Source organism: Astyanax mexicanus, chromosome 4, assembly GCF_023375975.1.
Source record: "Astyanax mexicanus isolate ESR-SI-001 chromosome 4, AstMex3_surface, whole genome shotgun sequence".
In the NCBI taxonomy this organism is placed as follows: domain Eukaryota; kingdom Metazoa; phylum Chordata; class Actinopteri; order Characiformes; family Acestrorhamphidae; genus Astyanax; species Astyanax mexicanus.
The window spans coordinates 54,423,091-54,440,611 of NC_064411.1; the positions used below are offsets into that span (position 1 = coordinate 54,423,091).

General features: G+C 41.5%; 1 protein-coding gene across 1 annotated transcript in view; it reads right to left on the bottom strand.

Annotated features, from left to right (window-relative positions):
• Positions 1–312: 312 nt before the first annotated feature.
• Positions 313–17,521, bottom strand: part of nyap2b (neuronal tyrosine-phosphorylated phosphoinositide-3-kinase adaptor 2b) — a 56,033-nt gene continuing 38,824 nt past the window's right edge. Inside the window, exons 5-7 of the mRNA XM_022678625.2 lie at positions 5,785–6,732; positions 5,021–5,121; positions 313–4,476 (exon numbers count right to left, since the gene is read on the bottom strand). Coding sequence (XP_022534346.2) covers positions 4,246–4,476; positions 5,021–5,121; positions 5,785–6,732 — 1,280 coding nt within the window. The 3' untranslated portion in view covers positions 313–4,245. The remainder of the gene's footprint in view (positions 4,477–5,020; positions 5,122–5,784; positions 6,733–17,521) is intronic.

A 17,521-nucleotide genomic window follows, 5' to 3' on the forward strand; every position in this document is an offset into this window, starting at 1 on the left:
AGGCTACAGTGTTATGCTACATTTACACTGCTCTGTTGCATCAACGCATAGCGATATATCCCATTCATTTTCAATGGGAAACGTTAGAGAAACATGGAAGAAAAGCTAATCATTGCGGTTTCAGGCTTCCCTGTCCTTTATGATCAATCCCTGCTGATTTACAGGGACTCTGATCAGAGTAATACAGCGTTAAGAAAGGTTGCCAAGGTTGTTGGGGTCTTTTGTGGGTTTTGGAAATATTAATACATAATTTAATTGGAAAAGTTAGCTTTTGTAAGCCTAGATCACTAGATAGTGTTATAAAGCTCAATCAAACATATTTATAAATATACCTTTTACATAAAGAAAATAAAGCTTGTATAAAACCGTTTCCTCTTTATTAAAACAATTTCATTGGATGACGCAGGAAACGCCTTTGTAACGCCCACATGTGACCAGTTGGAGGCGATGGAGCAGTGTAAATGCAGCGTAAGCTACATGGCTGCAAGGTAGGCTACAAGGCTATGTGTAGGGTATGTGAACGCTATGGAAATAGATATCATGCAAAAGCATAAATTGGACTTAAGTCTACCCTAAGAGGAGCAGTTCAAATGTCTCAGCACCTCATTTCCAAGTAATAAACTCTTGATTTACCAGGTCATCTTCATCCGCACCTTCATTTATGGTCAAGAAGTGAGGATAATGACCGAAAGTTCAAGATTTTGGGTACAATATTCCGAAATGAGTATTTCATTAGCAAATACTTGGGTTCACTCTTTCCAATAGAATCAGTAGCTCTGATTTCCAGGGCTGACTCAAAGTAGAGCCACTGTTCCTTTCGATTGGAAGGAGCCAGATAGTTTAAGCGTAGTTTTGGCATCTTGAAAGGAAGCTCCAGTTGCCTCCGTAGAAGTATATGAAGGGTATCTAGCACAATCTACTAGCACAATAACTTGCTGGGGGTGGATATGGACATTTAGGCTACAGTGTTCACTGATTTCCCTGATTTGGACCAAGCGAAAAAGAAGATAATGATCATGAGGGTGATAATGATGATTTTGGAGCATTTCTATTGGTCAGTTCATCATGAATTTTGGAAACAATTGGAAACAAAAACCAAACATCAAAAACTGCAAAGATAAAGATACAAGGTTTTTGCATGACAGCAACAGTAAGCATCATACTTTACATACTTTTTAGGTGTTTTTCTACTGCATGACAACTTCTATACATGACTTTGCTCTACTTGACTCTACTGGAAATTTATTTTTTTGTTCCTGGAAACCAATCACATCACTTCTATAGTACCTGTTCACTTGTAGTTCCAAGAAAATTGGGTAAGGACTACAACATGACGTGGTAACATTTCAGAGCACTGATTGGCTGAAGAGAATCGTCACTCTACGCAAGATGTAGAGTCATAGTAGAAGAAAACGAACCAGATACTAAAGACCAGAGGCAAGTAGACATAATTAGAATTGATACCATGCAGTGGAGAAGCACCTTTCGACTCCACTTCTAAATTCCATGCTAGATCTCCTACAAACCATCGATTGGTGCACTGGTTACCCATGTTGGGTCTGCTAGGCTTTAGTTTTCAGATGCCACATGGTTACCTTTCATGAAAGCAACAATAAACACCATACTTTAGGTGCTTTTCTACTGCATGGCAACTTCTAGACATGACTTGGCTGTACTTGACTCTACTGGACATTTGGTTTCTGGTACCTGGAACCAGACACAGTACTTCTGTAGTACCTTCTCTTCACTTGTAGTTCCAAGCAAATTGGGCAAGGACTACAACATGACATAGTGACATTGCAGAGCACTGATTGGCCGAAGAGAATCGTCACTCTACGCAAGATGTAGAGTTGTTGTAGAAGAAAACGAACCAGATACTAAAGACCGGACGCAAGTAGAGGCAAGTAGACGTAATTAGAATTGATACCATGCAGTGGAGAAGCACCATTTGACTCCACTTCTAAATTCCACCACTGAATGCCTGCAAACCATCGATTGGTGCACTGGTTGCCCATGTTGGGTCTGCAAGGCTTTAGTTTCCAGATGCCCATGGTTACCTTTCATGAAAAGCAACAATAAAGACCATACTTTAGGTGCTTTTCTACTGCATGGCAACTTCTAGACGTGACTTGGCTCTACTTGACTCTACTGGACATTTGGTTTTTGGTACCTGGAACCAGGCACAGTACTTCTGTAGTACCTAATTGCTTGTAGTTCCAAGCAAATTGGATAAGGACTACAGCATGACATTTTAACATTGCAAAGCACTGATTGGCCAGAGAGAATTGAGTGTGAATTGTGGTTCCTGGTATCTGGAACCAGGCACATTACTTTATATGGTACCTTTTCCTCGCTTGTAGTTCCAGGCAAATTGTGCAGGGACTAAATTTTGTGACGTGTTAACATTGCAGAGCACTGATTGGCCGAAGAGAATTGTGACTCTATGCAAGACGTAAAATGTCACAACAGTCTCTGATGGTTCATTTTTGTGTTGTCCTTCTAAACAAGGTGGTGACAGTGTTTGTCCAGAGTTATATCCAGCTACATTTCAAGAAAAGGAAGTTGTGGTAGAGCACGTAGAGGCGACTAGACATATTTAGAGTGGATGCCATTCAGTGGAGAAGCACCGTTTCTAGATTCCACTTCTAGATTCCATGCCAGAATGCCCACATGCAAACCATCGACTGGTGCACTGGTTGCCCATGTTGCGTCTGCTAGGTTTTAGACTTTACTGCTTGTTACCTTTTACCCCAGTCACAGTGAATGCTGATCTTCAAGGCAACCCATTTTTGTACCTTTCCTACATAAGAGTCGAATAAAGTGGGAATATAGTGAAAGGGGAAAGGGTGTGGAATTCGCACCAAGATCCACTTTGGCAATGCAGGCGTAGCATTTTGACGTGCAAATGAATGACCACTTGGACAAATCTTGAACGGTTGAGGTAGAGGGAGGGTGGCCTGAAGGAAGGATCCAGCCAAATAATGTAGAAGGTTATCGGGAGTGCATTTCTTTTTCTTTACCGCCCCTTTTTGAGACGCAACCGTGGTTGCCCCTATTACTGGGTCGCGTAGCCACGGTCGCAAAGTCCTTTGCTAAGAGCCATTGGTCATTGGTTTCAAGACACCCAAACAGGGCTGATTGTGTCCGTCACAAATTAATCGATCAAAATGACAGTTTTAACAACTTACCAACAAATAATGACACAGTCATCCAGTGCAGGACCACAGCGAGAAAACGACTCGTCCAAATACGTAGCCTTTCTTTAAAAACAAGCATGTACACAACCTTTAAATAATCATCGTACGTTCATCATAAGTCAAAAATACTTTAAATATTCCAGATTGTCATTAATCTCTGGGCAACTATCCTCGTAGTGCATGGTAGAGGATTCTCACCGGCTCGTGCCAGCTATTGCCACAGACCCAAAAGAAAGAGGGCGACACCCATTTACCATTTACAGATACCGATCAAAAGTGGCGCCTCAAATATATATGTCCTTTTGCGTCATCATCCTTTCTCTTTCTCACCATCCATTGCCTTTCATAAACTCTTTATATCTCTCTCTATGTATCTTTCTCTCGCTTTCTTTCTCTCTATCTTTCTCTCCATCTTATTATCTTTCTTTCGGTAACTCTTCGACTCTTAATCTTACATACCCTCAAAACCTTGTAGTTAGTTGTGTACCCAAACCCAAAGCTCAAGCAATAAAGTATATTATAATGTAGTACTTGAGTACTTAATACAACTTAATTGCACATTCTATTTTAAACGGAAAAGTGAGACAAGGCCACGCTAAAAGCTAGCCCTCGTCCAGTTTCTTTTTTCTTTTTTAAATACGCTTCATTCAGTATGGCGAACCTTAAATTTGAGAGAGAGAGGTCTGAAAAGATAAAGGCCTGTGAATGTCAATGATACTGTGAGATTCATTCTTTTTTTTTGTGTGTATTGTGGTGTAAAAAAAGAAACAAAAACAAAAAAGGAACTTCGTATTGTGCTAACTCTACATATTCTTTGCAAAGATATTCTTCCATCTTGTTTTAGAAAATATCTGTTAATGCTAGGTCATTTACAAGGAATCACAATACAAAAATATCGGATATAAACATTGATATACGAAAACCTGACGATCGGCACACTCTGTATTGCTATGTTAATTGCGTGCTGCCAGTCCAATTAATGGATGCTCCGCCCACTTCAGCAATGACAGGCAGAGCGAGGCTAAGTCCTGAAGTGCTCAGCAACCAATCAGATTGCTGTGTCCCAGAAGACCGTGGTCTGGGTGGGGTATGGAGGTGGTCCATATTTCTTGGCCCCGTTGGCCTTCTTCCAGTTGGGCGCCGCCGGGAGGGTCTCCTTCTTGCAGGGGCTCCGGTCTGGAAGTCTCTGGCGTGACCTGATCTCACGGCACAGGCGCTGCTTCCTTTCAATCATTTCCAGCATGGTGGCATCTCCATATGCCCATGGCATGGGTGGCACCTGCAAAAGAAAAGGACATTGGAGAGATTAGTGTCACCTGATTGATCAATTACACGGGTTGGACAATGAAACTGAAACACCTGGTTTTACACAGTCCGGGTTAGCACCCGAACATCCCTTTCAGACAGCTTCCTCTTACAGCGTCCACAGTTAATCCTGTTGGATGTGGTTGGTCCTTCTTGGTGGTATGCTGACATTACCCTGGATACTGTGGCTCTTGATGCATCACAAAGACTTGCTGTCTTGGTCACAGATGCTCCAGCAAGACGTGCACCAACAATTTGTCCTCTTTTGAACTCTGGTATGTCACCCATAATGTTGTGTGCATTGTAATATTTTGAGCAGAACTGAGCTCTTACCCTGCTAATTGAACCTTTACACTCTGCTCTTACTGGTGCAATGTGCAATTAATGAAGATTAGCCACCAGGCTGCTCCAATTTAGCCATGAAACCTCCCACACTAAAATGATGACAGGTGTTTCCGTTTCATTGTCCAACCCCTGTACGTAATCGAGAACATTAATCGGGATGTTCTTAATGGTACCTGTTGTTGGGCTTCCAGGGGTTGCCTCTGTGGTGTCCCCAGTGGAGACGGTGCGGTTGGTGTGGATGGGGAGCGACCCACCTTTGGAACCGGCCTTGGTTCTGTAAAGAGAGATCAAGTCTTTATTTTATTTTATTGTTGATGATTATGGCTTACAGCCAACGAAAACCAAAAATCAGTGTCTCAGAAAATTAGAATATTATACAATATGACCAATTGGTACTTTTGGTAAGCAGTGTGGGCAGTGTGCCAAATCCTGCTGGAAAATGAAATCTGCATCTGCTTAAAAGTTGTCAGTAGCAGAGGGAAGCATGATAAACTGCATTGATTTTAGACTTGATAATAAAACACAGTGGATCAACACCAGCAGATGACAGACATGTCTCTCCAAAACATCACTGATTGGTGGAAACTTCACACTAGACCTCGAGCAGTTTGGACTGTGTGTCTCTCCACTCTTCCTCCAGACTCTGATCCCTTGATTTACAAATGAAATGTAAAATTTACTGATGATCAGTGATGGTTTGGAGAGACATGTCATCTGCTGGTGTTGGTCCACTTTGTTGTTTTCCCGCAAAATCTTACAGCACTTCACTTCCCTCTGCTGAAATACTGACTTTTGGGTTTTATTTTTGAACTGAATTACTAGAATAAAGCAACTTTTCAATGATATTCCCATTTTTTGAGATGCAACTGTAGATAGATTTTAAGATTTTACTCTAAAACCCAGGTGATCATCACATAATGTTCAATCCTTGACTTACCAGAGTTCCCCACCGGCATCGTGGGGCTCACAGGGGATCGTCCAGGTCGGTTGGACCTTGCGTCCCTGTCGTGTGCTTTGGGCGACTCTGTGCTGTAGCTGCCTTTGCTGTCTTTGCTTTCAGGTCGGGTCAAGGCATCAGTTGTGTGGACCCCCCGATCCTTACAGTCTCTTCTGTTTGCATGGTCTGTTCCATTACCGTTCCATTCCTTGCCATCGCGTCCACAGTCTGAAGCGTAATTGCTTCCTTGACGAGAGTCCAAACCGTTCCTTCCACCCTCCTTGCTGTTCCTTCGGCACTCCAGGCCATTCCTTACTATGCCTAGATCCTTCGTATCGTGCCTGGATAACACTTCGAAACTTCGGTCTCTGCTGTCGCAACGTTCCAGACCGTTCCTGGAAAGATCCTTGCTGTCTTGTCTGGGAAGGATGTCCGGGCCGTTAGTTCTGTCATTTCTGTCCGTTCTGTCCATTCGCTCAGTTCTGTCCTTACTGTTTCGCCTAGGCAAAGCTTCTGCAGTGCTGCAACCCCTGTCTTTACTCTCATGTCTTGAGACAGGTTCAGCAGTGCTGCATCCTCTGTCTTTGCTGTCCTGCCTAGGAAGCAGATCTGGACCACCGCAGCCTCTGTCCTTGCTATCGCGCCGTGGTAATAGATCTCCGTTGCTGCTTCCCCTGTCCTTGCTATCGCGTCTCAGTAACGGCTCTCCGTTGCTACATCCCTTGTCCTTGCTGTCATGTCTGGATAATGGCTCTGCAGTACTGCAGCCTCTGTCCTTGCTATCGCGCCTTGGGACGGCTTCAGTGCCATTAGCCTCTGGATCTTTGCTCTCGCGCCGATGCGAGGACTTGCTGCTGCGCTCCTTGTCCCTTTTCGACTCCTTGTGATGGCTCCTTTCCTTGTGTTCCCTCTTGGACTCTGAGCTGTGGCACCTGCCCTTGGATTCACCTGTTGGAAAACAGAAGAAAAAGCTGCTTTCAGAACATTTAACAAATGTTTAGCAATGAATTGTCCATGTAATCCTCTGGTTTAACCTTGTCCTGCATCTTGTAGGGTTTGTAACTGTTCAAAAACATCTGTTGCAACTAATCATCGTATCAACAAGATCCCAATGAAATAGAGCTATTGGTTTGCAGCAGGAAAATCTCTATGGGTCAGTTTCCTAATCGGGAAAATAGGGAAGTCTAAGAATTCCTAAAACCACTGTTTAATCCCAGGTTTAGGCTTAATCCCTGCACTCTAAAAAGTGTTTTTTAGCCAATGAAAAAATGTGAATTCAACCAACTTTTAGTTTACTACATGTGTCAATGCTCTTACTGCAGTGTTGGTTCATACAGTTTTCCCATAGACTTCCATAGCACTTAAAAATGATGAGTTTCTTTGATTTTACCAAATGTAAAACCTCTGGAATATAATCAAGAGGAAGATGGATGATCACAAACCATCAAACCACCAAACTGAACTGCTTGAATTTCTGCACCAGGAGTAAAGCAGCATAAAGTTATCCAAAAGCAGTGTGTAAGACTGGTGGAGGAGAACATGATGCCAAGATGCATGAAAACTGTGATTTCTAAATTTTTAAAGATTTATAAATATGATCTTGTTTTCTTTGCATTATTTGAGGTCTGAAAGCTCTGCATCTTTTTTGGTATTTCAGCCATTTCTCATTTTTTGCAAATAAATGCTCTAAATGACAATATTTTATTTGGAATTTGGGAGAAATGTTGTCTGTAGTTTATAGAATAAAACAACAATGTTCATTTTACTCAAACATAAACCTATACATAGCAAAACCAGAGAAACAGAATTCAGAGATTCAGAAACTAAAGTGGCCTCTTAACAGTTGAGTTAATAAACTATTGTTGTGGCAACATTACTCAGTTAAGTTGAATAATTTTAAAATTGCATATATTTACAACTTAACTGAGTCAAAGCAACATGATAACTTGACTGACTTAAGTTGAGCCAATGCTTTTTTTTAGCGTGTCAGGGAAACTGGTACTATTAGTTGCTAGGGGTAAGAGTACTCCAGGACTAGGACTCAGAACCCCTCAAAGTTTTTGTTCCAGCCATTGCTGTATTAATCTCATTTGGCCATTTGGTGTCACTTTAGCACCATTTTAAACCATTTGAGCCAGACTTGTTTTTCTACTCAGCTTTGTTTTGGAGTCATCCAGCATCACTGGTCCTAAGAGATCATTATTAGATTTATAGCTCTGGACAAGGATTCAAGGATTCAAGGATTCAAGGAGATTTTATTGTCATTCGCATCACATGTGGCACATGAGGTGGAACGAAATTGTGATCTCACGATCCAGTTTTACACCCAAAGAGCTGTTATTAATAGATATTTAGATAAAAAAAGAATACAATAAAAGAAATAGAATATACAAAATAGATAGATAAATATCCCAAAGAATAAAAAAAAATAAATAGAGAGTAGAAGGTTCAGCAACATGAAGTCCAGAGTGCAAGTGTGCTATAGCAGCATGATAATGTGAATTAGAGCAGTGGAGATAAAGTGTCTCAGTGCAAGTAAAGTGACCATGTTTGTAAACAGTAAACAGTAATTTGTCCTTGGTGTCAGTGCAGTGTGTTGTTAAGTGGAGTTTAAGAGTCTTACAGCTTCCGGAATGAAGCTGTTTCTGAGTCTTGTTGTTTTGCACTTAATGCTCCGCAGCCTCCGGCCTGAGGGGAGTGGGACAAAAAGTGCGTGTGCTGGATGGGTGGGATCCTTCCTGATGCAGGTGGCCCTTTTCCTGCATCTGGAGGTGTAAATGTCTGTGGTGCTGGGGAAGCTAACTCCAACAATCCTCTGTGCAGCCTTCACCACCCTCTGCAGTGCTTTCCTGTCTGCAGCAGAGCAGCTTCCATGCCACACATTGATGCTGGAGCACACGACGCTCTCCACCACACATCTGTAGAAGGAGGTGAGGACTGCGCTCCCGAGTCCAGCTCGTCTCAGCCTCCTGAGGAAGTAGAGCCGCTGATGTGCCTTCCTGACCAGAGTGGAAGTGTTGTTGCTCCAGGTGAGGTTGCTGCTCAGGTGCACACCCAAGTACCTGTAGCTGTCAACCACTTCCACCGCAGATCCTCCAATGTGCAGGGGGAGGTGGGCATGCTTGCCCCTTCTGAAGTCCACAATCATCTCCTTTGTCTTTTTTACATTGATGCAGAGGTTGTTTTCTCTGCACCAATCCTCCAGGTGTTCCACCTCCTGCCTGTAGCTGGACTCATCTCTGTTCGTGATGCATCCAACCACTGCCGTGTCGTCCGCAAACTTCACAATATGACAGCCTGGATGGAGAGGTGAGCAGTCATATGTGAGCAGTGTGAACAGGAGGGGGCTCAGCACACAGCCCTGAGGGGAGCCAGTGCTGAGGATTATGGAGGGGGAGGAGATGTTGTGAATCCTCACAGACTGCGGCCTGTTGGTCAGGAAGTCTAGGACCCAGTTGCACAGGGAAGAGCTCAGTCCAAGTGAGGAGAGTTTGGTTATCAGTGTCTGAGGAATCATGGTGTTGAAAGCAGATGTGAAGTCCACAAAGAGCATCCGAACGTAGGAATCCTTCTGCTCCAGGTGGGTGAGGGCAGTGTGGACCACGGAGGAAATGGCATCCTCTGTGGATCGGTTCTTCCTGTATGCGTACTGGTGTGGATCCACAGTGATGTTGATGGTGGCTTTGATGTGGGTCTGAACCAGTCTTTCAAAGCACTTTGTGACTATCGGAGTGAGGGCTACTGGCCGGTAGTCATTCAGACCTGTCACTGTGGAGCTCTTTGGGACCGGGATGATGGTGGCGGTCTTCAGGCAAGTGGGGACAGCTGCCTGGATGAGGGACGCGTTGAAAATGTCGGCCAGGACGTCCGAGAGCTGGTCTGCGCAGTCTTTTAGCACCTGTCCGGGGATGTTGTCCGGGCCGGCAGCTTTCCGGGGGTTAATCCTCCTCAGCGTCCTCCTTACTTCTGCTGGTGTCACGCTGAGGGGCTTCTCTTCTGGTGAGTGTGGGAGTCTGGTGCTGGGGGGGGTGTCAGGGTTCTCAAAGCGGGCGTAGAACGTGTTGAGAGCCTCAGGCAGGGATGGGTCTTTGGAGCTTTGTGCAACGTTAGATTTGTAGTCCGTGATGCACTTGATGCCCCTCCACATGCTCTGTGGATCCTGGGAGGAAAAGTGTCCCTGGATTTTCTGAGCATATGCAGCTTTTGCCCTCTTAACTCCAGCAGTCAGCTCTCTTCTAGCCCTCCTGAGTTCATCCGAGTCTCCAGATCTGAAGGCAGCATCCCTGGCTTTCAGCAGGGAACGCACCTCTGCGTTCAGCCAGGGCTTCTGGTTCGGGTAGCAAGTCACAGTCTTGGTAGTAGTGACATCCTCCACACACTTGCTGATGTACCCGAGAACAGCAGATGTGTATTCCTCCAGATCCAGCTCCCCCTCACACTCAGCAGCCTCCCTGAAGACCTGCCAGTCTGTGCAGCCGAAGCAGTCCTGCAGCACAGCGACGCCGTCACTGGGCCACACCGTGATGGTTTTCTGTGTGGGTTTTGAGCGTCGCAGTGGGGGGTGGTATGCGGGGACTCGGATATTAGCGTAGCTCGGATATTATTGTCCATAGTTGCTGTTTTACTGACCAAACTGTCCTTAATCCTCAGAAGTTCGGTTCTGCTGTAACTCACACGCGTGGGGCGCGTAAAGTTGGGTTCAGAACCGACGTAAAAACAGCTCAAAATAGGGTGTTCGCTAGGAGCGTGAGAAGCCGCTGCACTACTGCGCGCCGCCATCTTTTCATACGATCCCACTTAAAAATTATGAGTTTCTTTGATTTTACCCAATTGAAAACCTCTGGAATATAATCAAGAGGAAGATGGATGATCACAAGCCATCAAACCACCAAACTGAACTGCTTGAATATTTACACCAGGAGTGAAGCAGCATAAAGTTATCCAAAAGCAGTGTGTAAGACTGGTGGAGGAGAACATGATGCCAAGATGCATGAAAACGTTATAATTATGAACTTCTGAAAGCTCTGCATCTTTTTTGCTATTTCAGCCATTATTTTTTTTTTTGGAATTTGGGAGAAATGTTGTCCGTAGTTTATAGAATAAAACAGCAATTCTTAGATCTTATTTGTTTATTCATGCTGTTAGCATAGCTGCCATTTAACTATTTTTCATGTGTGTGGTAATTCTATTCTAAAAACGAATTCCGGAATGATTTGATTTGCTTTTAAACATGCTTTTTAAATGTGTCACATGAGTTTTGTGACCATCTTCGGATTAGAAACCTTGTAAAAAATTAAGTAAAGCTGCCTGAGATTGAGCAGTACATGTTTTTTTGGTAAAATTAACTCTAGATAAGAGTTGTAGTTTTACTCAAGATGGGATAAATATTTTAACTCCCACAACAGTTCAGATTTAACTCCTGAACAGAGTTAAAAGGCCAGAAATAACTCCCAGAAAATAGTTGATTTAACTCTGTTATAGAGTGTATTCAAACTTCAGAGGAGATTCAAATAGGAGAACAACTTGCAATTGGCCACCTTAAATACCTTTTCTCATGATTGGATACACCTGGCTATGAAGTTCAAAGCTCAATGAGGTTACCAAACCAATTTTGTGCTTCAGTAAGTCAGTAAAAAGTAGTTAGGAGTATTCAAATCAATAAAATGATAAGGGTGCCCATACTTTTGCAGGTCAAATGTTGGTTTAATGCATATTGCACATTTTCTGTTTTCAATCCTGAAATATTACTGTGTCCATCAGTTATTAGATATATCAAACTGAAATGTCTGTTGCAAAAACCCAAATATTTACAACTAAAAATGATTAAGATTAATAGGGGTGCCCAAACTTTTTCATATGACTGTACACTTTTATTCCACAAACCAGAATTTGCTGTGTAGTGTTTTACTAAGCTAATAAATAAACACTTACTGCCCAGTTAAGAAGCTTTTACTTTGCTGAAAATTCCCACAGGTGCCTAAAACCTTTGCACAATACTGTACGTGTTAAATAAAGGTAAAAAAAAATAATAATACGTTTAATTTGAAAGAGTTGGTTGAAGAGTTTTTGACAACAAGCCAATGGCTTCCATTTGGTGTAATGGTCCTAGCACTTTTGTCAGCACAGTTTAATCCACAGCTCTTCCCAGGCAAATGAGCATTTTGATTGGTGGGTTGATAAATAGGTCAAACACAGCCCATACTTTCCTCCCGCAACCGAGACAGATGATCCAGTTCCTAAGCAAACAACCAAATCACTCCGTCAGATGGAATACAGGTGTGACCCAGGTGCAAACGGCCACTGATCCATATGGAAATGTGCTCAGTAAACAGAGCTCATCGCTACAGAGGAAGCAGAGCTACATCACATGACTGTATACCAGCCAGGTAAGATCTACAGTACAGGCCAAATGCGTTTTCTTTATTTTCATGACTGATATTAACATTGTAGATTCTCACTGAAGCATCAAAACTATGAATGAACACATGTGGAGTTTTATGTACTTAACAAAAAATGAGCTGAACCTCCACAGTCACCGGACCTGAACCCAATCCAGATTTGAGGTTTGGGGTGAGCTGGAGCACAGAGTGAAGAAGCCTCTGGGAACTCCTTCCTTCCTTCAAGACTGTTGGAAAACAGTCATCATTTCAGGTGGCCACCTCTTGAAGAAGCTCATTGAGAGAATGACGCCAAGAGTGTGCAAAGCAGTAATCAGAGCAAAGGGTGACTATTTTGAAGAAACTAAAATATATACATAAATATATATATATATATATATATATATATATATATATATTTAGTTATATCACCTTTTTTGTGAAGTACATAAAACTCCACATGTGTTCATTCATAATTTTGATGCCTTTAAGGTTCTGTTACTGGTCTATAAATGTCTTAACCCTTGTGTGGTGTTTGGGTCTGTGGGACCCGTTTTCATTTTTCATCAAATGATACAAAAAATATATTTTTTTCTAACTCAAACTCATTGGCATTGGCTCATTTTTTGTGAAAAACATATATCAAAACACATTTTCGATAAACACACACTGTGCACCCCCCCCCCCACACACACACACATTTATATTACATACAGTATGTTTGGCCAAGGGTTAATAAACATTGCTTCATTTGTAAATTTGAAACTAAACTAATTTTCTACTCATATCTTGAGTTTAATTCATTTTCTTTTACATTTTATTAAAAAACTAATAAAAAAAGAGTAGCACTTTCTAAAAGAAATGTAACATAAGAAAGGTAAAGGGCAAATATTAACCATGTAAGCTGTTTATATTGCCTGCGATTTAGGTGAAGCGAGCATGTGTAAAGCATTTTAATGTAAAATTGCTTCATTTTGCTGAATTAAATACAAGTAACAAAGTAAACGAGTAACAAAAATATGAACACCGCACAAGGGTTAATGGTGCAGGACCAGCATATTTATCTGATGTTCTTCAGCAGTATGAGCCGAGCAGATCTCTCAAATCATCAGGAACTGCTCAGTTAGTGCTGCCGAAAGTAAAAACTAAACATGGAGAGGGAGCTTTTAGCGTTTAGCTACTACGCTGCTCTTAAATGGAACCAGTTAACAGAGAGTGTTAAAAAACGGCACTTTTATATCATGTTTTATTCTTATTTTATGATTTTTGTTGTTCTTTTTATTGTTTCTAATTTTTTCCCATTTTCTTCCCAATTTACACGGCCAATTACCCAACCCACTCATTAGGACTCCTCCCCCTATCACTAGTGATGCCCCCCAACACACCAGGAGGGTTAAGAAGACTGGCACACGCCTCCTCCGATACATGTAAAGTCAGACTCCGCCTCTTTTTGAACTGCTGCTGATGCTGTAGCATTACCGAGTAGCATCACAGCGCTAACGCTCAGAGGAAAGCGCAGAGACTCGGTTCTGATACAGCAGCTCACAGACGCAGCCTTGTGCTAATCCACATCACCCTAGGAGTGATGAGGGGAAAGAGAGAGAGCGCCATCTACTGTACCCACCTGGAGGGAGCAGGGCCAATTGTGCTCTCTCTGAGCGCTAAATCAATCATGCTTTATTCTTATTTTAGTTTTTATTTCCATTTTTACTGTTATTCTTTTACACGTGTTATTAATTTAATTTATCTGTGTATGTTCTAATTCGTAAAGCACTTTGAATGACCGTTGTGTATAAAAGGTGCTATATCAATAAACTTGCCTTGCCTTCAGTGAGAATCTATAAAAAAAAAAATAGTCATGAAAATAAAGAAAATGCATTGAAAAAGAGAAGGTGTGTCTAAATTTTTGGCCTGTACTGTGCATGCCACACGGCAACAAGGCAGCACCAACAAAGTTGCAGAAACCACAGGATCTAGAGATGCATGAACTGGTAAAAGTGTAAAAGCTAAACGCCAGACAGTCCCCAGCAGCCGCAAAGCTACCAATTAACACACCGCTAATTGCCTGAGCTGGAAGCTCTCTAAGCTCTCGCCTGCGCTGAGAAGAGCCGTTGTTTTTCTGGAGCAGAGCACATGTCTGTGCAGGTAGTGCCGCCGCTCTCTGTTGCTGCCTGTTTTCTTTCTTTCTTTCTTTTTTTTTTCCGCCGAGAGCTCCCAGCTTCACACGTTCCCCGCAACAGGGCGGCCGTGACCTGCATCCTGATTGGTCGGCCGCTCCTCGGAGGGAGAATCTGCAGGGAGTTCCCTTCCTCTGTTACCAGGATGAGCGAGAGCAAGCGCATCACTTCTTAAAGCACACTCTGAGCACTCGCACATACTCACGAGCGTACTCACGAGCGTACCCTGTAAACCATATCATGCGCTGTTTGAACTCAAATGATTTAAATATGTTTTACATAAAATTGGATTTTTCTAAACAATACTCATCTACTTTGGGTAACACTTTATTTTAAGGAGCACAAATTAGGCGCTTATTAATGTGTTGTTATTTAAGGCTTAATTAAGCCTTAATTAGACATTTGTAAATTATTTATTCACTACTTATTAAGCTTTATTCTGATTAAGTTTTATTGGTGGTAATTTACTTTTTACTAATTATTATTCTTGTTCTTAGTCTTAATTCTTTTATTATTATTTATTTTAGTTCCATCATTTACATTTTAAAACTGTGGTTATTTAAGTCCTTTATTTTTTTATTTTAATTTTAATTATTATTTTTTTTAATTGTGTTGTTTTGTCAACTTGATGTTTTAATTTATGCTAACTCACGTTTTCATTTTCCATTACTTTATAAAAATTGAGCAAACCGGCTGCCTTAAAAATGTTATCTCAAGTTAACTCAAGTTATCCGATCTTACAGTATAACAAAAATGTAAAAAAAAAAATAAAAAAAAAAGTTAAATCAACTTCCCCTTTAGTTGTAATAACTTGATGTTTTAATTTATGCTGACTGAAGTTTTTATTCCCCATTACTTTTCAATTCTTGTAATTCTTAGGTTTTATTTGTTTATTTTTAAAAAACTATTTTTGGGGAAATCACTAGAATGTGCTCAGTGTCCTCATGCTGTTAGCATACAGTAGCCGCCATTTAACTATTTGTCCTGTTACTTTTTTTTCTGTTACTCGCAACATAAAAACTAACAAGAATGAGTGCCGGTAACAGGAGTGAGTTCCAGTAACAGAAGTGAGTTCCAGTAACAGGAGTGAGTTCCAGTAACAGGAGTGAGTTTCAGTAACAGGAGTAAGTTCCAGTAACAGGAGTGAGTTCCAGTAACAGGAGTGAGTTCCAGTAACAGGAGTGAGCTCCAGTAACAGGAGTGAGCTCCAGTAACAGGAGTGAGCTCCAGTAACAGGAGTGAGTTTCAGTAACAGGAGTAAGTTCCAGTAACAGGAGTGAGTTCCAGTAACAGGAGTGAGTTCCAGTAACAGGAGTGAGTTCCAGTAACAGGAGTGAGCTCCAGTAACATAAGTGAGTTTCAGTAACAGGAGTGAGTTCCAGTAACAGGAGTGTTTTTTTTTTGTCATGTCGATGTTCTTTTGTCAACTTGATGTTTTAATTTATGCTAACTCAAGTTTTCATTCTCCATTACTTAAAAAAATAGAGCAAACCGGCTGCCTTAAAAACGTAACTCAAGTAAACTCAACTTATCTGGTCTTACAGTATAAACAAAAAAAAAAAACTTATGCTAAGTTTTCATTACCCATTACTTAACTTTTTTAAGGCAACCGGTTTCCTAATTTTGTAAAGTAAATTTAGCTTATCCGGGCTCACAGTGCACCGTGCAACAGTGTTCACTTATGCACAGCAGCTCGGGGACAGAGCAAATGAGCCGGGCTATAAGCGGTTTTGTTGAGATGACCTTTTTCCTCCAGAGGAGAAACACAGTGGAGGTCAGTGCTCAGGAGAAGCAGTCAATAATAACTGACAGCTCACATCCCATCACTCCTGCATAAGTGCACAGTCATAAGTGCTGTAGTGCTGGCAGCACAACTGCATTTCTGTAGGCAGTATACGCACATGTTATGTACACTGTCCATAAAAAAAAAAAACACTTGTACCTTTCCTTTGCATTTGCATTGTTTTCTTCCCCATAGGTTTCAATGGCAAAACAGACAACTTTCAATCACGTTTTTTTCTAGTATACTGTAATTCTACCTCCTTTATTTAAATGCAGCAGCTAGTGTAACCTCTGCTTATATTGTTATATTTTTTATATCCCCACAGAATTCGTTTTTAAAAACGTTATTCAGCTCTATTCAAAAAAGGTGTGGTTATTGTAAAAGGGCTGGTTATGGGCGGGACCAATAACAGACCGTAAGCTCAGCTCCGCTCTGCAGCCTGTGACCTCTAGGCAGCCCTCAGGGGCGGGGTTATTTAAATGAGTAGGCGGTCTCTCCACAGTCTTACTCCCTCCTCTGGTCTCTACTGCGCTCTACAGACTCGGGTATCAGAATCGCCAACATGGCGGAAGATTTTGGCTTCATTTTCATTGACTGAATGGGAACGGCGACACGGTGTCCATCTTTTTATAGTCTCTGATTCAATCAATCAATCAGTCAAAGAAAAATAATGAATAAATAAAAATACCCACCATATTAAGTTTTTATTCTATAAACTACAGACAATATTTCTCCCAAATTCCAAATAAAAATATTCTCATTTAGAGCATTTATTTTCAGAAAATGAGAAATGGCTGAAATAACAAAAAATATGCAGAGCTCCGCATGTTCTCCTCCCTCCACCAGTCTTACACGCTGCTTTTGGATAACTTTATGCTGCTTTACTCCTGGTGCAAAAATTCATGAAGTTCATTTTGGTGGTTTGATGGCTTGTGATCATCCATCTTCCTCTTGATAATATTCCAGAAGTTTTCAATTTGGTAAAGTAAAAAAATAAAAAAAGTGAAGGTGATAAGACACTGGGATTTTTATTTTTTGACACAATAGAGCTGAGTTCTAGAGTTTCCTCTACTGTACTACTGTTCACTGTAGCTAAAAGCAGATTCTCCCAGTTCGATAAAAAATCTCGGTACCTGTGATCTGGTACGTTGTATTACTTTTAATCCCATATATGGATGTGATGGGTGATGCCACCTGCGTAGGTTAATTATGGGCAACATCTGGGTAGTAAACTGCACTTGTTTATATATATACTGGCTTATATGGGACTTATATGGGGAAATTAATTGGGCGCCAATGATGGGGCCCATTGAGAAGCCCAACCAGATCACAGAAACAATATAAGACAATTCCCTAGTTTAAAATCATTTCAAATGAAGATTCTCCACTGAAAAGAAAAT